This window comes from Symphalangus syndactylus, chromosome 18 (assembly GCF_028878055.3).
Source record: "Symphalangus syndactylus isolate Jambi chromosome 18, NHGRI_mSymSyn1-v2.1_pri, whole genome shotgun sequence".
Taxonomy (NCBI): Eukaryota; Metazoa; Chordata; class Mammalia; order Primates; family Hylobatidae; genus Symphalangus; species Symphalangus syndactylus.
Window position 1 is genome coordinate 85266004 of NC_072440.2, and position 25552 is coordinate 85291555.

General features: G+C 48.6%; 1 protein-coding gene across 3 annotated transcripts in view; it reads right to left on the bottom strand.

Moving 5' to 3' along the window:
* Positions 1 to 9594: 9594 nt before the first annotated feature.
* Positions 9595 to 25552, bottom strand: part of DPYSL5 (dihydropyrimidinase like 5) — a 138373-nt gene continuing 122415 nt past the window's right edge. For 2 of the 3 annotated variants that reach the window (XM_055254000.2, XM_063623932.1), the window contains exons 8-13: positions 25216 to 25372; positions 19770 to 19911; positions 17890 to 18032; positions 17233 to 17440; positions 15121 to 15289; positions 10197 to 13032 (exon numbers count right to left, since the gene is read on the bottom strand). In XM_055254000.2, the coding sequence (XP_055109975.1) occupies positions 12947 to 13032; positions 15121 to 15289; positions 17233 to 17440; positions 17890 to 18032; positions 19770 to 19911; positions 25216 to 25372 (905 nt within the window). In that variant the 3' untranslated portion in view covers positions 10197 to 12946. Of the gene's footprint in view, positions 13033 to 15120; positions 15290 to 17232; positions 17441 to 17889; positions 18033 to 19769; positions 19912 to 25215; positions 25373 to 25552 lie in introns of all 3 variants that reach the window. The other variant, XM_055253999.2, reaches the window with a different exon arrangement.

The window sequence follows — 25552 nt, forward strand, 5'->3', positions numbered from 1 at the left end:
AGAAGTGGGACTGTCGGATCAAATGGATCAGTTATTTTTTGAGCACTCCCTTACTTTTTGGTCCTCTTCCATGTACGAAGTGCTGTTGAGCCTCACTGCCCAAAATGTATAGCTCTCCTCCCCAGATCTCTCTTTTGCCCAAAGACCAGAAAACCTGTGGTCCTTGTGGCATCCACTCTCCTTTGGGCTGCATGTTTCATTTTGTTTATAGTCCACAGAGGTGTTTTTATTATTTTTAATGGACTTTGCCTTTTAAAAGTTGTGCTAAGTATGCTCTCTATCTGCTTTGTGTTTGGAGTTGGGACATACAGAATTTTTATTTGAACTCACCTGGCTATCTTGACTGGAAGGCCTTCCTAGAGATCACGATTAAGGTGACTGAATTGCACAAGCCTCACTCTCCATCGGTGGAAAAAGTACTGTGCACTTGTACGTCACATGTGTACACGCCTTGACCTCATACTTTATATGTAGGTGCACACTGATGACAAAGTCAGCTACTCCAAAACAGTACTGCACATAAGAAGAAAATTTGGACAACAAGATTGTCTATTCTTTAAATTTTACAAACTTAATTGGAACAAAAAAAAGTCAGAACAGACCGGGCACGGTGGCTCACGCCTGTAATCCCACTGCTTTGGGAGGCTAAGACAGGTGGATCACTTGAGGTCAGGAGTTCAAGACCAGCCTGGCCAACATGGTGAAACCCTGTCTCTACTAAAAATACAAAAAAATTAGCTGGGCGTGGTGGCGCACACCTGTAATCCCATATACTGGGGAGGCTGAGGCAGGAGAATTGCTTGAACCTGGGAGGCAGAGGTTGCAGTGAGCCAAGATTGTGCCATTGCACTTCAGCCTGGGTAACAGAGTGAGACTTTGTCTAAAAAAACAAACAAACAAAAAAAAAGGAAGCCAGAACAAAGAATATGTATGGTATGATTCTACTTACATGGAGTTCAAAACCAGGCAATACTAGTATATGGTATTAGAAGTCAGAAGAGTAATTATCCAGGGGAATTGTGAGAGGAAGGGGCACACAGTGGGCTTCTCAGGTGCTGGTAATGTTCTATCTCCATCTAGGTGTTCAATTTATACAAATTTATCAAGCTGTGTACTTAGATCATGTGCACTTTTTTTCTATAACCATTACACTTGAAGTAAAATGTTGGAATTAAGAAAAAAGATACATCCCCAATGTCTTACTGAACAAGCAACATGACTCCTTCCCGATACATAGTTTGTCACCCCTTCAAATAGCCTTGTTGGATGTTGCTTATAACCATAATGTTTACCCTCCCTTCCCTGCCGATTATCATGAGGTTTTCTTTCCCTTTCCTGAGTTTTGAGAAGCACCTTCTCTCTCATGGCCACAAGGCAATTCTCAGAGAGGGTCTTAGTTTACACCCATGCGTAAAAGAAAGTCTATGCTTTTGAAGGTTAAGGAATTAAGATGTGACAGTCAAAATGCCACTCAGTGAGTACTTAACCTTCCTCTGCATGTGGTCTCAGTACGTGACAAAAGCTAATATTAAATTCTGCATCCATGGTCTTTTGTTTTCTGCCACACTGTAATGTGGTCATGGCAGGATCTGACACAACACAGCCCCTGACAGTGGTGGTGGAGGGATGAGGCCCTGGGGGAAACACAAGGTAAGATCTGTTGGAGTCCTACCCTCCAACTTCCTCACCCCCTCTCCGCTGCCTGGGATGCTGTGGTTCACCTCCATCCTTGGCACGTTTTAGTTCAGAGAGCTTTGCTACATAAAATAGGCATCATAGACTGAGCTACCTCTTTCTGCCTCTTAAATTTTTCCTATCCAATTTTCTAAAATGATTGAATGTCCTGTTTCACCCTTAGGCTAGATCAGGGTTTCTCAAGCTTGCTGCCATGGACATTTTAGGTAGGATAATTCTTTGGTGTGGGGGCTGTCCTGTGTATGGTGGGATGTTTGACGGCATTCCTGACCTCTAGATTCCTGGAGCATCATGCCACCTGCAAGTTGTGACAACCAAAAATTGTGTCCAAACATTGCCAGATGTCTCCTGGGGGAAGAAATTGCCCCTACTTGAGAACCACTAGGCTGACTTGACTTGCGGGTTACTTCAGCCCAGGGGTTTGGAAGGGAGCCCTACCCCTGCTCAGATCGTGGTAAACCATTATGATGCCCAATCTACTGAATTTATTTAAAGAAGGAATGTCCAAAATCACCATTGCATCTTGAGTTCCTGTGACCACAGTGCCAGATGAAAGTGACGTCTCTGTGAACAAGTGAGAGTTACAAAAGAAAGGCAAAATCTTTCACTGCTTCCCGTGCAGATATGTGGGAGGAATTACAAAACTGTATTTACAGACATAAAGTAAAAACTATAAAGTGCTTCTCAAAGAACAAGCTCAAATCCTCACAACTTAGAAAAGATATCTCCACCAGGCCAGGCGCGGTGGCTCACACCTGTAATCCCAGCACTTTGGGAGGCCGAGGTGGGCGGATCACGAGGTCAGGAGATTGAGACCATCCTGGCTAACACGGTGAAATCCCGTCTCTACTAAAAATACAAAAAAATTAGCTGGGCATGGTGGCAGGCACCTGTAGTCCCAGCTACTTGGGAGGCTGAGGCAGGGAAATGGCGTGAACCCGGGAGGTGGAACTTGCAGTGAGGTGAGATCGCGCCACTGCACCCCAGCCTGGGTGACAGAGCGAGACTCCGTCTCAAAAAAAAAAAAAGAAAGAGAAACAAGAAAAGATACCTCCACCAGGTCACACTGGGGAACATAGAAAGCCTGGGTGCTGTAGACCAGGCACGGTGGCTCACACCTGTAATCCCAGTACTTTGGGAGGCCGCGGCGGGTGGATCACGAGGTCAGGAGATCGAGACCATCCTGGCTAACATGGGGAAACCCCGTCTCTACTAAAAATACAAAAAATTAGCCAGGCGAGGTGGCACGCGCCTGTAGTCCCAGCTACTCGGGAGGCTGAGGCAGGAGAATCGCTTGAACCCAGGAGGCAGAGGTTGCAGCGAGCGGAGATCATGCCACTGCACTCCAGCCTGGGCGACAGAGTGAGACTCCGTCTCAAAAAAAAAAAAAAGAAGAAAGAAAGCCTGGCTGCTGGAAAATTGAAGTTTGAAGAAGCCTCAGCAACTCCCACATGTGGTGGCTAGTCCTAAAATACCCGTGACGGAGCCTCCAGATTTCCTCTTCTGTGCATGCCAGGAACCCTTCTGTCAGATGAGTGCAAGATGGGAAGGGGCCGTCAAAGCACTGCCACTGAAGTTTCCTTCCCTTCAGGACTCAAAATACCCACCATCCTCCCCAAGAGAAGTTGTTCTCCAGCAGCTCTGATTCCTCAGCAGTAAAGGGATCAAAGACTATCCTCAGGGGAAGTCTATTTTACTGAAATTAACCCCTGCAGTGTCTTGAAACTTGGCGTCATTGGGGACTAATCAAAAGACAATAACTCCCTTCAGGGTAAGCTTAGACTGAAAAACTTCAGAGGATTTTTTTTTTTTTTTTTGAGACGGCGTCTCACTCTGTCACTAGGCTGGAGTGCAATGGCATGGTCTCAGCTCACTGCAACCTCCACCTCCCAGATTCCATCGATTCTCCCGCCTCAGCCTCCTGAGTAGCTGGGACTACAGGCGTGTGCCACCACACCTGGCTAATTTTTGTATTTTTAGTAGAGATGGGGTTTCACTATGTTGGCCAGGCTGGTCTTGAACTCCTGACCTCGTGATCCGCCCGCCTCAGCCTCCCAAAGTGCTGAGATTACAGGCATGAGCCACTGTGCCCGGCCCAGAGGATATTTTAAAATCAAGAATTCCAATAAAATGAGGCACAGTGGCTCACGCCTGTAATCCCAACACTTTGGGAGGCCAAGGCGGGAGGATCGCTTGAGCACAGGAGTTCTCGACCAGCTTGGGCAACATAGGGAGACCCTGTCTCTACTATAAAATTGAAAAATTAGCTGGGCGTGATGGCGCATGCCTGTGGTCCCAGCTACTCTGGAAGCTGAGGCGGGAGGATCGACTGAGCCCAGAAGGTCAGGGCTGCAGTGAGCGGTGACTGCGCCACTGCACTCCAGCCTGGGTAACAGTGACAGACCCTGTATCCAAAAGAAAAAAAATTCCAATAAAGCAAGAGGCACTGAGCAGATGATGAAATTTAAATATGCATAATTGTAAGTAACTGTTTTCAGTGTGAAGCAATCTTTTTTCCCCCTCGAGGTGATAAATTAATGCAGAATGTGAAATCAGGAATTTGGATATTGCATAAATGATTTCAATGAGAATTTGAGTTTCATGGCTAGACATATTCCAAAAGGAAAAAAAAATGAGTTTCTGCACTAAAGCTAATAGCTAAAGCTTTTTGTAAATATGATGTAAAATGTGGGATTTTGATAGCAGTATAGGATATTGCTACTGAAATGCATCACAGTTGGAAAAATGTGTGCTTTATCAATTTGTTCAATAAAACTCACATAATCTGAAGTTATATAAATCAATAGAGAAGCTTCAACAGCTTTCTGGGTACCACTAAAATAATAAATTATACTTTCTTAACAATGGCTTATTAATTTTACCTTGTTAGTCTCTGTTTTTTTTTTTTTTTTCTAGAATTTCAGATTGGATTTTGGAAGTTTGGACTTAAATAGCTTTAAGGTAATGGACACTTGTTATTCAAAGGCTTCACAAAGTTGGTTATGTAGTTAAAAGGAGCCTCTCTGTGTGTCTGCATGTAAATGCATGTGTGTGTGTGTGTGTGTGTGTGTGTGTGTGTGTGTGTAAAGCCCTAAATTAAAGCCTAAATTTTGACTCGTGAGTCAAGAGGATTTCAGATAAAACCTCAAGAACTTGTACTTATGTGAATATTTCTTATTACTGCTATCTTTGTGCCCCACAGGCAAATAGTCTTTTTTTTTTTTTTAGATGGAGTGTCGCTCTCTTACCCAGGCTGGAGTGTAGTGGCACAGTCTCTGCTCATTGCAGCCTCTGCCTCCTGGGTTCAAGCGATCTGCCTCCTGAGTTCAAGCGATCCTCCCACCTGAGCCTCCCGGGTAGCTGGGATTACAGGTTTGCGCCACCATACCCAGATAATTTTTTTGTATTTTTAGTAGAGACAGGGTTTCACCATGTTAGCCAGGCTGGTCTCGAACTCCTGACCTCAAGTGATCTTCCCACCTTGGCCTCCCAAAGTGCTGGGATTACAGGTGTGAGCCACCACGTCTGGCCAAAAGTCTTACAACTCATACTGAATTTCAAAAAATTCCTAACTGTGAGAATCATCTAGCAAACACCTGAAAAACTCAGTATAGCAATACAAACCATATTTAGTTGTTTAAAGAAGTCACATACTGTAAAAAGAGAAGCTTTTAGCTCATGAAAGGGAACCATATAAATTTGAAAAGGTAGATCAGACTTTAGCCAGGTGATCAAAGTCAACATCATCAGTAATAGGTCATTTCCATAGTATAAACCCTTGATGTGACGTGAGGAAAATGGCACCTTGCTTTTATGGTCTTCCTTTTAAAAACTCTTAACACCAACCTAACCATTTAGAAAAACAACAGATAAATTCCAATAGAGAGTATTCTATAAAATCTCTGAACAATACTTCTCAAAACTTGTCAAGGTCATCAAAAACAAGGGAAGCCTAAGAAACTGTCACAGTCCATAGGGCCTCAGGATACATGACAACTAAATGTAATGTGGTGTCCTGGAGGAGATCCTGGATCAGAAAAGGGACATTAGATGAAAACTTAGGAAATCTGAATAGGCATGGACTTTAATTAATGATAATGTATCAATATTGGCTCACTGATTGTAACAAACAGGCCATGCTAATGTAGGATGTTAGTAATAGGGGAGGCCGGGTGTGGAGTAGATGGAAACTCTGCACTATCTGTGCTGCTATAAATCAGACTTTTCTAAAAAATAGCCAATTTAAAGAAAGCTACACAAGGATAGAATGTGTTGCTTTAAATGTAAGGAAACCTTAAAATACAAAGGATCTAATTTATTCAAACGTTTTTAAAGGAGGCAGAACTCACTTGGCTAGAACTGATATAAACACACATTGCACTAATAACTGTGCATTCAGTTATTGTAGATGACCAGGTAGTGGTAAAGTGAAAATCAGGTGCACTGGAAATTTGAGATTGGAGTGGAGCTGGTAAGCAGACCTTCCTTGCACCCTCCAAGAGTTGACTTGTCATCAAGAAAAGACTTGAGGCCAGGCGCGGTGGGTCACGCCTGTAATCCTAGCACTTTCGGAGGCTGGTGGATAGCCTGAGCCCAGGAGTTCAAGACCAGCCTGGGCAACATAGGGAAACCCGGTCTCTACAAAAAATACAAAAATTAGCCAGGTGCAGTGGTGCACATCTGTGATCCCAGGTACTCTAGAGGCTGAGGTGGTAGGATCACCTGAGCCTGGAGGTTGAGGCCACAGTGAGCTGTAATTGCATCACTGCACTCCAGCCTGGGTGACAGAGCAAGACTCTGTCTCAAAAAATAAATAAATAAAATAAAAAAGACTCAAAGCTAAAGCCCAGTGAGAGCTTAGAATTGGCAGGAGGTATAGAATTAAGAAAATAAAGGTTTTTAAAGAACAAAGACCATAGTGTTAAAATTTTTGTATTAAGAGGAAATCCGGGCATATTTGGTATTTTATTTCTATGAGAAATATTTGGCCTATTAGAGTGAGCATCTCATAATTAAAATGTGTAACTTGGCCGGGCGCAGTGGCGCACACCTGTAATCTCAGCACTTTGGGAGGCTGAGGTGAGCAGATCACGAGGTCAGGAGTTCAAGACCAGCCTGGCCAACATGGTGAAACCTCATCTCGACTAAAAATACAAAAACTAGCTGGGCGTGGTGGTGGGTGCCTGTAATCCCAGCTACTCAGGAGGTTGAGGCAGGAGAATTACTTTAACCCAGGAGGCGGAAGTTGCAGTGAGCTGAGATCCCGCCACTGCACTCTAGCCTGAGTGACAGACAGAGCAAGACTCCGTCTCAAAAAAAAAAATTGTGTAAATTAAAACTTATAATTTTAAGTTGAAATATTGTTTATTCTTAGCATCAAAACAACTAATAAAGTGTTAAGCTCAGTATATTTATAAGTTTAATTTATTAGACTGGTAATAATTATTTAGTACTCAGGAAAGGTATTTTAAAAGGGAAATAGAATTTTAAATGTAGTTGAAAATGTTGTAAGGTGTTTAAGTTCATAAATGGAATCAAAGGCACCTTAAAAGCAAATGACAGAATTTGGTAGGCTTACAGCTTTTAATGGAATAATGAGGTCTACGAGGCAAACTGAAAAAGCTTAGAAAAGCATTCGCAGGCCTTACCCAACCTGTGGCATCCCCGGCTGCTGAGACTCATCAAGCCTCCAAGAGCTGTGTGAAGTCGCAGGGCTTGTCATGCAAACCCCTAAGTCACCACCCACTGCGGAAGGACCCATCTTCCGCATCTCTTACGATGCCATGTCTTGTCTTTCAGCAATGGAAAAATTTTTAACTCCTGGACAGGCACAGTAATAGCCCAATGAATGTATAGGTATACAGAAAGTGACCATGTAATTTATTATACAGACCAGGACATGTTTGACAGTGAAAGTGGACACTGTTAATAATTATTCTGGGGCAACAGACTTAAACCAGGATTGCCCTGAGCAAACCAAGACATCTGGTCCCTCTAGGTCTAAATGCATGGTTGTAAATCCACAAGGGAAAGTAAAGAACTCACTTTCCACCATAAGACAGTACCTAGTGTCGGCAAAATGCCAGATCCTTTACAGTTCTACTGGGAAAGCACTAAGAGCCCTTTCAAATGTATGTTGTTACAGCACTGTGAAATAGCACGTTATTAACTTAGGACTCTAAGGTCTACCAGCCCCTACACATCATGAGGTTTCTTCTTCACACCTGGGTGTCATGAGACACTGTGTCTTCCACTGACTACAAAGCAATTTTTTTTTTTTTTTGAGACAGTCTCGCTTTGTTGCCCAGGCTGGAGTGCAGTGGTGTGATCTCACCGCCATGCTCGGCTAATTTTTTGTATTTTAGTAGAGACTGAGTTTCACTGTGTTGCCCAGGCTGGTCTTGAACTCCTGAGCTCAGGCAATCCTCCCGCCTTGGCCTCCCAAAGTGCTAAGATTACAGGCGTGAGCCACCGCGCTTGGCCAACTACAAAGCAATTCTTAGTGTTAGTCTATACCGGTGTACAGAGGTCAGTCTGTAATTCTGAGTTAGAAAATAGAGGCTGGTGGCTGCCTAGCTGCTGACTGGTGTGGTTTCTCCAAATCCAGATTCTCATAAATGATCAAGGCTTATTTTAAAGTCTGAGTCTGTGGTCTTTGATTTTTCTACAACTGCATACATAAAAAGGCACCCTATGTCTTCCTGGGTATCTTTTATTTTTTCCCTGTAGACCGCCTGATAGACGCCATGTGCCAAATGTGTGGTCATATTATTTTTTCATCCAAACCCAATGGATTTTTGGCAGTTAACCCAATTCTGGTGTGCTCTCCTGTTGTGGGAAAACAGGGTAACAGACACTTTGACCCAATACATCGCAGGGACTCGGCATCCATCTCAAGCTGGCAAATCCATCTCAACCTTCGAATTTTAATGATAAGAAATAAGTACAGTGACCCCATAGTACTAGAAGCCACCATTTTTATTTTTTAAGACAGAGTTTTGCTCTTGTTGCCCAGGCTGGAGTGCAATGGCACGATCTTGGCTCACTGCAACTCCATCTCCCGGGTTCAAGTGATTCTCCTGCCTCAGCCTCCTGAGTAGTTGGGATTACAGGCATGCACCACCACCCCTGGCTAATTTGGTATTTTTTTTTAGTAGAGACGGGGTTTCTCCATGTTGGTCAGGCTGGTCTCAAACTCCTGACCTTAGGTGATCTGCCCACTTCGGCCTCCCAAAGTGCTGGGATTACAGGCGTGAGCCACAGCACCCAGCCTTAGAAGCCACAATTTTACCCTTTAGTGTGAAAGAGTTTAATCAGATAATCCTCCAACGTCCGACTGAGCTCTAGAGAGAAGGTAGAGGGGTCTCAACGCAATGGATGGGGTTGAGAGTACAGAGGGCCAACCCCAAAAATGGGGTTCTAGACAGCCGGAGAGCAGCTGGAAGGTCCTTCAAAGGCACATTGGCCTTGGGACAGCTCTTTGTCTTGTGATTTTTTTTTTTATGAGGCCATCATTCCATCAGCCAAGGGTTCTGCCGAGTGGAGAGGTGGCTATGGGCTTCCAAAATGGTAGCCAAGAGAATAGGTGACTACAGGTAGATGGAGTGAGTCTAGTTTTTTTCCCTTTTGCATCTAATTCTTCCTCCTAATTATTTCAGATAATTTGGCAACCTTCTCCCTGGAAATCTGGCACCACCGGGGCTCCTGTCTCTCAGAATTTAAAAAAAAAAAAAAAAAAAAAAAATTCCAGTCTCTGCATAGGCCTCCCAGTGAGCTGCCACCCAATAGGAGAGACAGATCAAAGCTGCCTTTTCTTAGCAACTGAAGCCTTGCCCAGCCACCGTAGAAGAGATCTCTGCCAAACTCCCTCCTCTTTGAAGAAACACAACAGAGTCCAAGTGAGAAGTAGCTACAGTTTAATACAAACCTGCACCAGAACACAACGTGTCGGGCTGTTTAGTTTTTGCCTCAAACGGTGGCCAAAGCACAGGACCATGTGTCGTCTTGGGGTTGACACAGTCTTAGCACCATGACATTTACAGGGGAGTGGGGAAGTCACCTGGGTGCTGGGGTGCTGGAGGCTCCATCCCGACCCCAGGCTGTGCCTGTGCCTCAGCAGCTGGAGGGGGTTTGGGTTTCCTTGTGGTTCTGTGGCTTCTGGGTCAGTATAGGAAAAGCCCTCATCACGACATCGGCTTGACAGAGACCTACTGTGGACTCCTAGCACTACACACACGCACGCACACGCACACACAGTAGCACAATTTTCTGGCAACTTAACCCCACAAACCTAGAGAGCAGCTAAGGCAAGAACAACAGTATTTATTCAGCAAGTACAAGACCAGTTTGAGAGCTGCATTCAGTGCAACCAGAGACCCTTTCGTTCCAACCAGGAGCCAGTGGGGCTGGTGACGAAGCTGGCTGGAGCTCTGCATGGGGCAAGGAGTGCATGGTGGGGGCTGACCGCTCATTCGGCTCCTTGAACCTCTTTCTGATTTCCATCTAGAAGCTCCCGGGCAAGGGTAGGGCCTACGTAAGGACTGGGGGTGGATGAAGCGGATGGCCTACAGTGGACCACTCCAAGATGTGGTTCCCTGGTGCCACGGGTCACGCATCTCTCGGGCGGAGGCACTCAGAGAAGGTAAAGCTTTCCTAGCCCAAGCAAGGATGCTCTGCCCAGCTGGCCACCACCGCTGCTGCTGGGCTCTTTGGCATCTGCCCAAGGCCCATGACCCAGTGAGGGCTGACAGGGATAGAGATGGTGTGCACTGCACCAGGAGGCAGTGTCACGGTTTCCCCCATCCCTGGTGGCTTTCCCAGGCCTGGGTCCTCACCCCTGTTCCAATGGCTGCCACTTGCCATGAGCCCCTTCGCTACCTCTGCTCCCTGGCTGACCACCTCTGTCCTCTCAGCCCCTGAGTGAGGAAAGGGGGAGTGAAGGGAGAAGTGAAGGTGTGGACGCAGCTCACACTGCACGGTTAGCCCCCAACCGTGGTGACTAGTCTTGGCTCAAACACAGAATGTGCATGAGGTTGTTTATAAGAAAGATGAGAAAAAAAATCTATCTACCTGTGCAAAACAAAGCAGGCTGCCTACCAGGAAAGTAAGTCTTCTCATTGGTTAAACTCTCAGGTGGGATCTACAATAGATGTCACCCCAGACCTCCTCTCCACAGCTGGGGTAGATAGCCAAGGTTGGGAGGGTCATCACAGACACTTCTGGGGTCAGAGGACCTGAACTTTCTGGGCCTTAGTTTCCTCATCTGTAAAATGGGAAGAATAATAAGTGCTCCATTGTCATGAGGACCAAGTGAGAGGTCATATATGGAAGTGGTTTGAATACATGAAAAGCACTACAGAGATGTGCAGGGGCTGACTTTTTTGTTTGTTTTTTGAGATGAAGTCTCACTCTGTCACCCAGGCTGGAGTGCAGTGGCGTGATCTTGGCTCACTGCAAGCTCCGCCTACCGGGTTCACGCTATTCTCCTGCCTCAGCCTCCTCAGTAGCTGGGACTACAGGTGCCCGCCATCACGCCCGGCAAATTTTTGTATTTTTAGTAGAGACGGGGTTTCACCGTGTTAGCCAGGATGGTCTCGATCCCCTGACCTCGTGATCCACCCGCCTCGGCCTCCCAAAGTGCTGGGATTACAGGCATGAGCCACCGCACCCGGCCAGGGACTGACCTTTAACTGAGGGTCCAGAAGCCTCGCGCAAGCCTTGGGGGCTGAAATCACATGTGCAACATGAAGTCACTTCCCACGGGGCAGACAAGGCTTAACAAGGGCAGGCGGCTGGGTCACTTCCCAGATCACTGGAGGTGGAAGGAGACATCTGGCCTCTAGTGTTTCCATGGGAACTTCTGTGGGGCTTTAGAAGCAGGGAGGGCCCACCTGGATGGACAGGGGAGAAGATGAGGCCATGAGCCGGCGAGGGCTAGTGCCGACCACGGGAGATCACGGCACCTGAGCAGCAATGCGGGTTTGACAGCCAGGTCCTGTGCGCCTGGGGTCTCCCTCTCTGGTGTCTGGCGAGCCCCTCTCCCACTCCTCCTCTCTCAGCAGGCATGAGGCCTTTTGCCAGTCACACAGGAGGAGCGCTGAGTCTGTCCAGCAGCAAGAAGTTATAGGAAGCCGTGTGTGTGTGTGTGTGTGTGTGTGTGTGTGTGTGTGTGTGTGGTGGCAGGCGGAGACAGGGGAAGGCAGGGGGAGTGCTGGGAGTGATCAGGGGCAGAGAGGGGAAAGGACACCTGCTTCCTGAAGGGCTGGATCTCCGGGGCTACCATCCCAGGCCCCTTTTGGAATGTGGGAAACTAGACAAGGAGGGGAGGAGAAGGGGAAAGGGCCTGGGCCTCCGGCAGCCCGGAAGACCCCAGGCGGGGAGAAGAGAGGCCTGTGAGCCCAGCCCCCTCCACCGCCCCTGCCCTGTGCTGTCTGGTTGGTGTCGAGTGCAGCGTCTCCTAAGGACCACATCTATTCCCGTTGCTATTCTATGCTAGTGACACAAGCACCGTTATTTTTCACAGGATGCACAAACAAGTCAAACCAAACTACTGCGCAAACCAAACGTGCAAAACAAAACCATTTACACGTGCCTGGCACCAGCCTCGATCCCTGCCCAGCTACCCTTCTGGGCCTGTGACCCCCGGAGGGTGTGGGCGAGGCGCAGGAGAAGCTGGCGAGGGGCACCGGGAGTCCCAGCCACCCCCATCCCTGCCCCTACACAGGGCCAGAGGTGGGTTGGGGGAGATGGGACGTCCTGGGCGTGGCTGGGAAGCTGACATCTGTCTGACTTGGGAAATGTCACCACAGGGCCTAAGGGGTGGGGGAGGAGGCCTTTACTTTGAAAACACGTCTGCTAAAGTGCTCTGAACAACTGGCCAGTCAGCCAGGGGGCAGGGCACTAAAGTCTGGGCTTTCCCAAAGCCAGCGGAGGCAGGAGTGAGAGGAAGGGCTGGCCAGGGCTCTATGCATTGGGCTCTGTGCATAGTGTGGGCTTCCTGGGCCCCAGAAAAGCCCACCGAGGCCAAGGCAGAAAGGACTACAGCAGGAGGAACACATCTCAAAGTGCCTGTTAGAGTTGGCTCGAAGCACAGTGAATCACTTTGCAGACACAGGGAGGGCTCCATGGGTCCTGGGGCCCCCCTTGGGTGGTGTGCTGCCCAGCCCAGCCTCTCCTGCCCCTGCAGCTGTGGCTGGAGAGTTGCAGGCTGGTGGCGGCGGTGCGTCCTCACTGGGGGGGCTGGGCAATGCCTTTACCAAATGCCACTCGACCTGCCTCCAGGAGGAGCGAGGATCCGAGCTGAAGCTCGCTTTGGAACATGGTCATCGATCTGAGAGCCTGCAGGGAAGGAAGCACAGAGAGTGAGCTGGGCTCTCGTGCCTGCTAACAAACCACAGCCACCCTCTCCTGGAGGCTCACTGTGTGCACGGCCTGAGTGAATCCTCACAGCCACTCCATCCCATTTTACAGACGAGGAGACCGAGGCTCAGGGAAGTTAAGTGACTTGCCCCGTGTTGCAGTGTGTAAGTGGCAGAGCCTGAACTTGGACCCAGGTTTTCCTGATTCAGAGCCTACATTATTAACTGCCCACTGTGCCAACTTCACTGCCCCACGCCTGGGCATACAGTCTCTCGTGCATGCAGGTCATCGGCCAGCCTGTTGGCACGTGGGCCTTTGTACATATGCCTCAGTGAGTAAGCGAGGGAGAAAAATGAGGGTATGCCATTGTTTTGGAAAATGAAAGAACCACAGCCCAAAGGCCCCGCATCTTGAAATCCCATGACTTAGTTACAAAGGGAGGGTCTATACAGGAGAAAGATTGAAAAAAAAACAAAAACAAACAAAACACAAAGGGAAGGAAAAGGAGGGTCTAGTGCCCTGGAGAGCCCAGTGGGACATTCTTCAGCCTGGCCTGCTTAGAACAGACAAGATTTGGGGTGGAGAGGAGGAGACAGGCCGCCTGATGTTTGCTGTCTGAGTGGGGGTTCTGCCCAGTCTTGGCTCTAAGGCAGGAGAGGAGGAGGCTGCTGGTCAGCAGGCGCCCTGCAGCTCTGGATTCTTGGTGCCTCTCGTGGGTCTGGCTGCAGGAGGAAGGACCCTGCCCTGGCAGTGGTGGGAGTCCACGCCTCCGGGACTGGCAAGACCTGAGTGTGCATGAACAAGTCTTCCATGCCAGGGTCCCTTTCTGACTCCACTCATGGCCTGTCACTGGCGGGAGTGGCAGTGGCCCTCAGAGTAGTGGAGCCATCATCTCAGCAATGAGACTGGTCCTGAGAGAGGACCCCTCCCCATGGGCTACCAGCACCTCCAACAGGGACATCATCTCTTCTGCCACAAGCTGCGCCTGGCCCAAAGCAGGGGACCAGGAGCCTGGGCAGGCAGGCGCTGCCCCGTTGGCATCCCTCTGGTTTAGCCCTCTGCTCTCACAGCAGGATGGTTTGTGTATGGGGCTTGTCTCCCCCAGTAAACTCCAGGCTGTGGGTGGAAGGACCAGGGTCTTGCACCTCTCGCTGTGCCCATCCCAGCACAGCCCTTACTGAGTGGGTGCTTGGTCTCTCTCTGGGCTTATCCTGAAGGCAGCCTGAAGACAGCTCAGCTGTGCTCAGGGAGACCCAGGGTCCTAGCCCCCTGCAAGTGGTGGTGACAGTTCCCAGCTAAGCCGCCTGGAGGCCCGAGGCATCTTACAGCCTCTGCTTGTTCTCCACTGAGGGTCATCATTTATGAGCCCGTGGCTCACATGGTGATGGGGGGTGGGGGGAGGAAACTGCAGATTGTGGCTTTAAGAACTGGGATCGGACCCCCCAAGGAACCCAGAGATTCCGCAGAAGGACTGGGGCCAGGATCCAAAGGACAGAAAGATAAGAGAAAAAACTGGGCATCAGAAGTTGAGAGAAAATAGTTTACTTAAAGTTAATAAAATATATACAATACAATTCCTGGTAAAAAAGAAGGTGAAGATGGGGCAAAGGCGGAGACAGGTGTGGGAAGGTCAGAGGAGGAGGGGGGTAGCAGAAGCAGCAGAGAGGCTGGTGAGGAGTGGACTGGGGCGGGCGAAGGGCTGGTGGGTGCAGTCCTGTGAACCATAGACAGGGCTGACTCTTCTGAGCTCAGGGCATCTCTGGAGCACCCACTGTGTGCACAGCCCTCAAGATGTTTCAAGGGACAAAAATATCTGAACTTAGAAACCCCGAGGAGAGCCCCAGGTGGGCCATGGCCTATTAGAGCGTCTGTGCCCAGGCACCAGGACAGCCCTCCTGTCTCCACTAATGTCTGTGTGAGTCTAATATCCAAACCAGCACTCATCCCTGGAAATAGGCAATGGGAGGGAGGAGAGGACACAAAAGAAAAGCAGGCGTAAGTCCCACTGCCTGGGTGGGCCACTTCTCCTGGACCCCCGTCCTCCTCCCGTGGCCCTCTGACTCTTACCAGAGAGGCTGAAGCTGGATTCATGAAGGTCCCTCATGCCTCCATGCCGGGTGACGGGCCGGGTAGGAGTGTCTGCGAGTGGGGTTCCCATCTCTTTTTTCCCAGGGTGCACGACAACAGCGACATCCCCCAGATAGGGAGTGCGGTCCACTCCTCTAACTTTTAAAGTCTAGGGAAGGATGGAAGAAGAGCAGAAGAACAGGACAACACCGTCAGAGCTGAGTGATACAACCATGGCCTCCCTGGGGGCCGGTGGGACATCAGACACTGCCACTCTGCCCAAGACCCAAATCACTGCAAGTGACCAAGGCTTCTTAAACCTTGAGTCCAGGGGCTGGAGTTTTCTCGTACCTCCTAAAGAGCATGTGCATATGTGTACATGTGTGCATGCATGCATGTATGTGAGTGCACATGTGTGTGCATGCATGCATGTATGTGAGTGCACGTGTGTGCATGCATGTGTACGGGAGAGATACTGGCTCCCCCTCAACACTGGTGGAAGCCTCACCGAGGTAGAAGGTAGACATCTGAGGAAGTCAACTTTAACCAAATTTCTTTTCTTTTCTTTTCCTTTTTTTGAGACAGAGTCTCACTCTGTCGCCCATGCTGGAGTGCAGTGGTGCGATCTTGGCTCACTGCAACCTCCACCCCCCTAAAGTGATTCTCTTGCCTCAGCCTCCCAAGTAGCTAGGATTACAGGCGCCTGCCACCATGCCTGACTAATTTTTGTATTTTTAGTAGAGACGGAGTTTCATCATCTTGGCCAGCTGGTCTTGAACTCCTGACCTCGTGATCCACCTGCCTTGGCCTCCCAAAGTGCTGGGATTACAGGCGTGAGCCACCATGCCCAACCAGAAGTCAACTTTAGAGAGCGCCCTCCCACACAGCACAACGTTATTCCCCACCTTAGGCTCCCATGAAGCCACACCCTTTACTGGTCTGACAACTCTGAGGGAACAGAGGCTAAACACAGCCCCATCTGGAGACGAGAGGCCCCCAGTAGCAATACTAGCTAATTCTGTACTCACAAAGGCAGTAGAGTTAGGAGTCTATAGTCTACAACCAGACTGCCTAGGTTCCAGTCCCAACTCTGTCACTTGTAAACTGTGTGGCTTTGTGCAAGTTACTTTTCTGTGCTCACAATACTAGTACCTACATCAGAGAGTTGCAGGACAGCAGATGAATTAATACGTGTAAAGCTGTTCCAACTGCTCTGGCACATGAGAGGCAACACAGAAGTACGAGCAGTTATTACTGCAGAGGTCATTTATGGTCCTACATCGTATTAAAAAGTGTTATTGGGCCCGACACAGAGGCTCACGCCTGTAATCCCAGCACTTTAGGAGGCTGAGGCAGGTGGATCACTTGAGCCCAGGAATTTGAAAGCAACCTGAGCAACACGGTTAAACCCTGTCTGTCTGTACAAAAAAATAAACATTAGCTGAGTGTGATGAGTGAGAGACCCTGAGTTTGCTTTTGGATTTAGCCCTGCGATCACAAAAGTCACGCTTTCTTCATTCAGGCAGCCCAAGCCTGCGCCTCCACGGCAGACCTGACAGTGGATTTCTTCACTCATTGGCCTCTGGGAGAGAAGGGTCCTTGGTTTCTCTGAAAGCTCTGAGCCCTCTCGTGTGCTGTGTGTGCCAGCAGTGTGGGCCTCCCGTGTTCAGGTGCCTGCTCCTCCTGCGCTTCAGACAATGCTTTGCAAATGCCAGCTGTACCCCCGCTTGCTTCATCAAGAGTGGGAGGGAGCCGAGCCAAAGCAGCATCTCCAGCCCCCAGCACCTCCTCCACCCCAAGCCTGCGTATCCAGAGAAGCTCAGCGGTCGCACACACTCACATTTCCCATTTGTGCCCTCAGCAACTCAGGACCCCTGCTGCCTGACCACTTAAAATGCCACTTGGTAATCAAAGACGGGGAGCAGAAATCAGCATTTTCTGACTCTAGCGTTCCCTGGCCCTGCTGCACACTCCCCTCTCAACGCTGGAGAGAGGGCAATGGAATTGGGTCGAAAACTGGAGTGAACATCTCTTTGAGATTTAAAACAGTCATGGAGGATGTTCCCCGGCAGGGGGCGCCAACACCCCTGCATCTTCCTCCTCCCACCTCACCTTCTCTCTCTGGACCAGCTTCTTGTAGACAGTGTCTGGGAAGGATCTCAGGGGACAGAATTTGCCGGTGCCCTCGGCGCACATGAAGACGCCGTTCTCATACACGACACGCCCCCGGCTGATGGTGACCAGTGGGACGCCGTGGCAGCGCATGTTCTCATACAGGTTGAAGTCTCCTCCCTGGACCTGCGTGCTGGCTGAGATGGTCCTGGTGGGGAGGCAATGGCGGGAAAGAAAGCGCTGAGGACAGGTCAAAATGTCACAGCTCCATGGGAGGGGTGAGCCCCAAAGGCTGGTTGTTATGGGTTGAATTGGCTCCCTTCAAAATTCTTCTGCTGAAGTCCTAACACCCAGAACCTCAGAACATGGCGCTATTTAGGGCCTTTAATGTAATCATTAAGATAAAGTGAGGTCATATAGGTGGGCCCTAATCCAACTGACCGGTGTCCTTATAAGAAGAGGAGACAGACACACCAGACATGTGTGACACAGAAGAAAGACTGTGTGAAGATGGAGGGAGAAGACGGCCAACTGTAAGCCAGGGCCATATATTGTGCTAGAAATAGTGCAAAATTATATGCTTTTGGAGATCTGTAATGCAAGTCCTCTTCAAAATCCCAAGCCCCTCTAGCCCTGGGGATGAGCAACAAACTTTACTTTGTGGCTTCTGGGTCCCACACCACCACATCAGCGTCAGCTCCAGGGATGATGCGGCCCTTGCGGGGATACAGGTTCAGAAGCTTAGCTGCATTGGAACTGGTAACGGCCACAAAACGGTTCTCATCCATCTTTCCTCCAACCTGAAATGTTGCAGAAAGTGTCAAGTCAACCAGGCTCTGGGGGTGGGTCTCAAGCCCTTGGTCACCTTTGATGCTGGCCCATGGACTTAGGGCTTAGGTGATCAGGACAGTGGTCACAAAGGGACAAGGCCGTGAGCACCATCTCAGATGAGCCAGCCTGCTTGGCTGGGTACCAGTTGCTCACTTATTCCTTTCTCCCTTCACCCAGTAACTATGGTGAGTGGCCGTGGTTCCATTCAGGCTTGCTGCACAGGGACAAATCTGCCTCCTGTTTGTAAAACCAGCTCTGCTCGTGTGCCCACACGGATGAGTCAGGAACCTCCCTTCATCTACTAAGGGTGATATTTTCAAAGGGTTATATAAGCTCTAGAAAAACATGTTATTGCCCCACCCATGAGAGTACTATGGACTCTCTTCAAGGGGATTTCCTGAGCCATCTCCTTGGCCTTCCATGAGCTTAGTCTTGAGAACTTCAAATCTCTTTGGGGCTCATACTATTTTGAATCTAATCTGAATAGATCAAGACCAAAAATACTTATTCTTCATGTGCAGAACAGGTGGTATTCAAATGAAGTCCTGGTTCTTATCTTTTTTGAAAGCAATTAGACAAAATATATCAAATCAAGAGCCTTAAAAATGTTCACATCCCTTGGCCTAAAAATCCACTTCTAGGATGCTGTCTTAAGGAAATAATCAGAAATAATAATCAGAGGCCAGGCGCAGTGGCTGACACCTGTAATCCCAGCATTTTGGGAGGCCGAGATGGGCAGATCACGAGGTCAAGAGATCAAGACCATCCTGACCAACCAACGTGGTGAAAACCCGTCTCTACAAAAAATACAAAAATTAGCTGGGCATCATGGCGCACACCTGTAGTCCCAGCTACTCGGGAGGCTGAGGCAGGAGAACCGCTTGAACCCGGGAGGCAGAGGTTGCAGTGATCCGAGATAGCGCCATTGCACTCTAGCCCGGGTGACAGAGCGAGAAATTTTGTCTTAAAATAATAATAATAATCAGAAATGCTGACACACACTCATGAACAAAGAGGTTCTCCACAGCATTATTTGTAAGTGCAAAAATTAGAAACAGCCGAAAGTCCCAAACATCAGGGAAGGATTAAATAAAGTATGGTGCTTTCATTGGAGAAAATATCATTCAGCCATGAAAAAAGATGTTTTTAAAGAATTTTTACTGATATAGGGAGGCACTCAGGATATAGTGTTATAAGAAGAAAAAAAATCCTGGTTAGTATAGCAGTTGGTAAAAGAAAAAAATATGAAGCCAGTTATTAAAATAATGTACAGCTGAGTGTGGTGGCTCACATCTATAATCACAGCACTTAGGGAGGCAGAGGTGGAAGGATAGCTTGAGCCCATGAATTCAAGACCTGCCTGGGCAACATAGCAAAAAAGGAAAAAAAAAAAAAAAAAAAGTACAGTACATGCACAGAACTAAATGAAAGAAATATACTAAAATGTTAATAGCAGTTTAATTTCTAGGCATGGAATTAAGAGGATTTTTTTTTCTTATACTTTTCTGTATTTTCCAAATGTCCATAATAGGTCTTACTACCTTTCTAATCGGGGGAAATACCTTTTGTGTTTTGTTTTTGAGTGAAACAAAGAGCTGGGATTGAACCAGCCCTTCTAAGAATGTTCTTTGACAGGATCTGAGGAGTGAAAACTCTTACTGGGATTAGAACGGGGATGAAACGGGGCGGGGCTCTAGGAAACATACCACTCCTCTCTCCCAGATGACGCTCATGCGGTCCTGCACGCCACTCACTCCATGTGGGATCTTGGTGAAGTCTTCCTTGCCCATAGCTTTCTGCTTTGTGGTGAAAGGCCGGTGATCTGATGCCACGATGTTCAGAGTGTCACTGGGTAGAGAAAAGGAGGTGACCAGTAAGGGGAGGAGAGGTGAGGAACCTAGAGGGTGAGGATAGATATAGGGAAAATCCTCCGTATGGGAACCAGGCAAAGCCGACTCCAATTTCAGCTCTGTCGCTTAGGCCATGTGGCCTCTCATGAGTTACTGCATCTATGTGAACCTCAGTTTACTCATCTACAGAATGAGTGTGGCACAGTCTGTCTGTGTCACAGGAGACTTCAGTGAGAGCCTTGGGATAGCAATGTTTAAAAGTGAAGATAGCAGAGAAAAGCTGAACTTAGAGTCTAGATGAAGTGAGATGGTGGAGGTGGTTCTACTGTCATGGAATTGTACACCAATTCCCTCTCATCAGCTCTCCAACCCCAACCTGCTGGCAACAAGCATTCACAAGTTCAATGTTAAGCTTTGTTGAATACTTGGACTCATAGCCTTCCTTGGATGTGGGGATTCTAATGGCCCAGAAGGGGAAGGAGGGACGAGCTTCTTAGAAGCCTGACTTAACAGACCGAGAGTGGTATGCAAGTCACTCACTTCTTCCCCAATGCCATTCATGACTATGGTCGTCACACATATATTAAGGCTGTCCTCGGGCCAGGTGTTCATGCCTGTAATCCCAGCACTTTGGGAGGCCGAGGCATGTGGATCACTGGAGGCCAGGAGTTCAAGATCAGCCTGGGCAACATGGTGAAACCCTGTCTCTACTAAAAATACAAAAAAATTAGCTGAGTGTAGTGGTGGGTGCCTGTAATCCCAGCTACTCCGGAGGCCAAGGTGAGAGAATCGCTTGAACCTGGGAGGCAGAGGTTGCAGTGAGCCAAGATCGCCCCACTGCACTCCAGCCTGGGGGACAGAGGGAGACTCTGTCTGAAAAGAAGAAAAAAAAGCCATCCTCCATCCAAGGCTGTGGGTGGCTACGGCACAGGCAGGCCCTCGAGGGGCTCCTGGGCCAGAGAAGACGTAGGGAAGAACAGGGAGAGAGGGCTCATGGCAGCAGATCCTCTGCCCAATGAGGGAGGCAGGCAGCTGGCCTGGATTCAGAGATCTCTGCAGGCCAAGGGCTCAGAGGCAGTGAGGGGCGGAGGAGAGGGAATGCCCATGCAAACCAGGCCAGGGCAACCTCAGGAGGAAATGGCTTTAGGGGGGCAGGGAAAGGCCTGGCCGGAGCAGGGGGGTCAGGTGGGGGAGGGGATGACTGCTGGGACCACACTGTGGGTGCCCCAAAGGTCAGGGGCAGGGGTCCCATTGTACTCTGTAAGAGGCCCCAGAGCCTTGTGAGTGCCTGTGGGCCATCTAAGATGCCCACTCCAGGAGACTCTGGGGGCAGAAAGCATTATCTGACCAGGTGAGGAAGCATATTCTTAAGGCTCTCAGACAATGGCCAGTTAGCTCCATAGGGCTGTCTCCACAGGGGACCTGGCAGGGCTTATCAGTCTCAGCTCCCGCCCAGTGACTAATGTCTTTGGCCAAACCTGTGTTGAAGATGCATCGCTCTTCCTGTGCAGTAGGCTGGGCCTTCCCTGGGCCAAAGAGGCTGCTCTGGCCCTTGCAGAGACTCTTTGCAAGAGATTCTCCAGCAGAGCCCCAAGGCTCCCCACACTCTCTGGACCTGCAGAAGCCCCGACAGATGAATGGAATCTTTAGGGTTTCCTTTCTCCTGAGGGGCCCTCTGGATACCTGAGCAGGGCTAAGGGCAGAAGATGCCCATTGCAGTCATGAAGGGCAGGTCAGGGACCCTGAGAGCAATAGGCTCAACTCCTGCTCTTTAACCAGCAAGTCTTCTTGAGCACCCAGCTTTCTGAAAAGGCTCCTACACAAAGGTGCCCACTAAGCAGCCGTGAATGACGGCAGTTACATTCTAGGAGGCCCTCTGAGCTCTCTCAGTGCTACCCTGAATCTGGGAGATAGGAAGCCCCCATCCAAACCATTTAAAGTTTAAAACATGACTGGCTTTGCCAAGTACTGTAAAATTTTATATGATCAAATGAAAAAATTTCTTGTCCCTTTAAGAAGCCAGATTTTAGGCCAGGCGCAGTGGCTCACATCTGTAATCCCAGCATTTTGGGAGGCTGAGGCGGGTGGATCAGTTGAGGTCAGGAGTTTGAGGCCAGCGTGGGCAACATGATGAAAAAATAGAAAAAATACAAAAATTAGGCTGGGCACGGTGGTGCAGGGTGGCTCACGCCTGTAATCCCAGCACTTTGGGAGGCTGCACTCCAGCCTGGGAGACAGAGTGAGACCCTGGCTCAACAAACAAACAAACAAACAAAAAACTAGCCAGGCGTGGTGGTGCACACGTGTAGTCCCAGCTACTCAGGAGGTTGTACCACTGCATTCCAGCCTGAGTGGCAGAGCCAGACCCTGTCTAAAAACAAAACAAAACAAAACAAAGAAGCCAGAATAAAGGACAAATAGTTATATCTATAGATGGTACTTTTTTATTCCTGTAGAGCCTAACAAATCACAAATCATATCCTAAAGTAGATAATTAGGAAACAGCTCATATTTTCTTATGGGAATAATAATTGGTGTCTGGATTTTCTATCAAGTATTTTGCATCATATAAATTATAACCAATAATGTGTTACAAAAGCAAAATTATTATCATCATAAATTTCTATAAATAATTACAATATTAAAATTAGGCTCCAAATCCTAAGTAGCACCCATTTAAAATATGCACTGATTAAAAAGGGATTCAGACTATTCTCGTAACACAAAAACTACATTTCTACTTAAATAGAATTAATTTAAATAATTAAAATACATTTGACAAAGTAGGCTAGACATAAAAACTTAAATTATTCAATGATACTTATTCCCCCCAGTCTATTTGAATTTGTGTGGGTTTGGGTGCTGTAATTTGGGTGGGTTGAAGCACTTATTATCTTTTTTGTTCTTTCAGTAAATTTGCTTGTAGCAAGCAGGGGTGTTTGAAAAGATTTTTGACCTTGGAACCAAGCCCACATTATTATAGTGGAGTCTTGGTAATTGTTTCTTTTATTGTATTGCTGATGATGAAAAGGAGGTTGATTCTTCTCAAAACAAGCTTTTTTTTTTTTTTTTTTAAATGAAGTCTTGCTCTTGTTGCCCACGCTGGAGTGCAGTGGTGCGATCTCGGCTCACTGCAACCTTCGCCTCCTGGGTTCAACCGATTCTCCTGCCTCAGCTTCTGGAGTAGCTGGGGTTACAGGCATGAGCCACCACGCCCAGCTAATTTTTGTATTTTTAGTAGAGACAGGATTTTACCATGTTGGCCAGGCTGGTCTCAAACTCCTGACCTCAGGTAATCTGCCTGCCTCCGCCTCCCAAAGTGCTGGGATTACAGGTGCGAGCCACCATGCCCAGCCAAAACAAGCATTTTTTAAGAGTAAGAGCTGATCTAGCATTTCTCTTCATCTTTACCCTACATATTTATTTACATAATGTAAATATGTAAATATTGTAAGAGCTGCCACCGCCTGGCACCCACCAAGGCTATGGGACAGAATACAATGACCATCCCCATGCCATGGTGCGTACTGCTCTCCACAGAGGCCACCTTCGCCCACGCCCCTATCCATGGCACTCCACTTACATTGGCTAAGCCCCGCACCCCCCAGCTCTGTTTAGGTTGTGAACATAATGGGATGGGAGTGGGAGTTTTCCAGTGGTTGGCAACCAGAACTGAAAGTTAAGGACATGGATGAGTCAAGCACCTTATTATCTAAGACATCCACCTTCAGTGGGGCCAGTTGCTTCCCTCCACTGCCTCTGCACCATCTTAGAAGAGGCGAATTCCCACCCCCCAGGTCTAGAAAGTGAGATCCTTGGAGGGAGACTGAGGGGTTGGCAGGATGTAGAGTCCTGGCATTCCCTCCCCTCCTCTTTCCTGAGTTGAGTGGGGCTTCCATACCCTCTCCCCACCAGTCCACCCTGAAGACAAGGAGGGCATACTTCAAGAGGTTCACTTGTGGAGAACAGAGCTGAGAGCAGCGGGCACCTCCCTGGGCTATGGGCTATGGACCTGCCTTGGAGCCACAGGGAGCAGAAAGGCTGTGTAGGCTTCCTCTGGGCCTCAGATAGTGTAGAAGGTGGCCAGGCATAAGTTGCCTTGTGCGGGTCCTTGTTCACAGGGGCATTGCCAGTGCTGCAAGCTGGCAGGGATGCATGCTTTGGCAGGGATGCATGCTTGGGTATGGAGAAGAATCCCTCGCCTTTTGTCCTAGTGCTCCTACCCCAACCCAAGCTGAGCTGGGGATCAGGAGGGAAGGAGATGGAGTCTTAAACTGGATGGAACTTTAATATCCAAAAGTGAAGAGAAAGCAACGTCTTCTTCCCCAATTTTTTTTTTGTTTTTTTGAGATGGAGTCTTGCTCTGTCACTGGACAGGCTGGAGTGCAGTAGCATGCTCCTAGCTCACTGCAACCTCTGCCCCCTGGGTTCAAGTGATTCTCCTGCCTCAGCCTCCCAAGTAGCTGGGATTACAGGCACACACCAGCATGCCCGGCTAATTTTTTGTATTTTCAGTAGAGACAGGGTTTCACCACGTTGGCCAGGCTGGTCTTGAACTCCTGATCTAAGTGATCCACCCACCTCGGCCTCCCAAAGGGCTGGGATTACAGGCGTGAACCACTGCGCCCGGCCCCCAAAATGTTAATAGGAGAGAGAAAGAAGCTGCAAGCAGTTATTGGGATAAAATAAAAACCCTTCCATGACTGGGTCCCGCTGAATTCAGACTGTTCATCGAACCATTTCCTTTAGATTGGGATTGCATGGGAAAAAGCAGTGTCAGAAATAGAAGAGCTGGAGAAAGGAGATCTGGAGGAAGGGTGTGAGAAGGAAAGGGGGAGAAAGTGCAGAAGAGAAAGGGAAAGGGGAAGGAAAGGAGGAGAAACCCACAGAAGGAGGGATGTACAGACAAGGGGCACACAGGAGCCAACAGGAAGAGGGAGAGGTGAACAAAAGAAACAGAAAGGACCCCTACATTCTAGGATAAGTCACAGGCCACGTTCTGCAGCTCCCCACTGGGCTTTAGAGTAAGAGATCAATGTCCTTTGAAATTCCGAATAACCACTGTTCACAGTTCTATATGTGCTCTTCACTCTTACACTTCAGAAGATCTCACTCCACATCAAGCGGTCATAAAATCCCAATAGGATGGCAATTATCCGATGGGCTCAGAGAAGGTAAGAAAAGCACAATCATCCTATGGGCACAATGAAATCAAACCTAGCTCAGATTTGTTTCCTGGGCCCTCTATGACGTCTTCCTAAAGATGTACACATCCCTGCAATGTGCTGCTGAAACGCCTTACTTGGCCAGCAGGCTCATGAGGTAGGTGGAGGTGTTGGTGTCCAGTCTCAGGGGAGGCACCGTGACGTAGGCAGCCGCGTGGGACCAGTCCTGGTGGTAGTAGTGTAAGCCTGTCAGTGTGGCATGTGCAGTGGTGGTCTCGGCCAGCACAACCTTCCCTGGAAGAAGAAAGTTCAGAACCATAACCAGGAAGCCACAGAACCTGAGCGATCGCTGGTGTGCGCCTCTCATTTTATAGGTTTAGGAGCTGAGGTCAGAGACAGGAAGGGACCTGCCCAAGCTCATAGGGCTTTTGAGAGCACAGCTGGGTTCAAGCCTAGAGAGCTTCCCTATTCTCC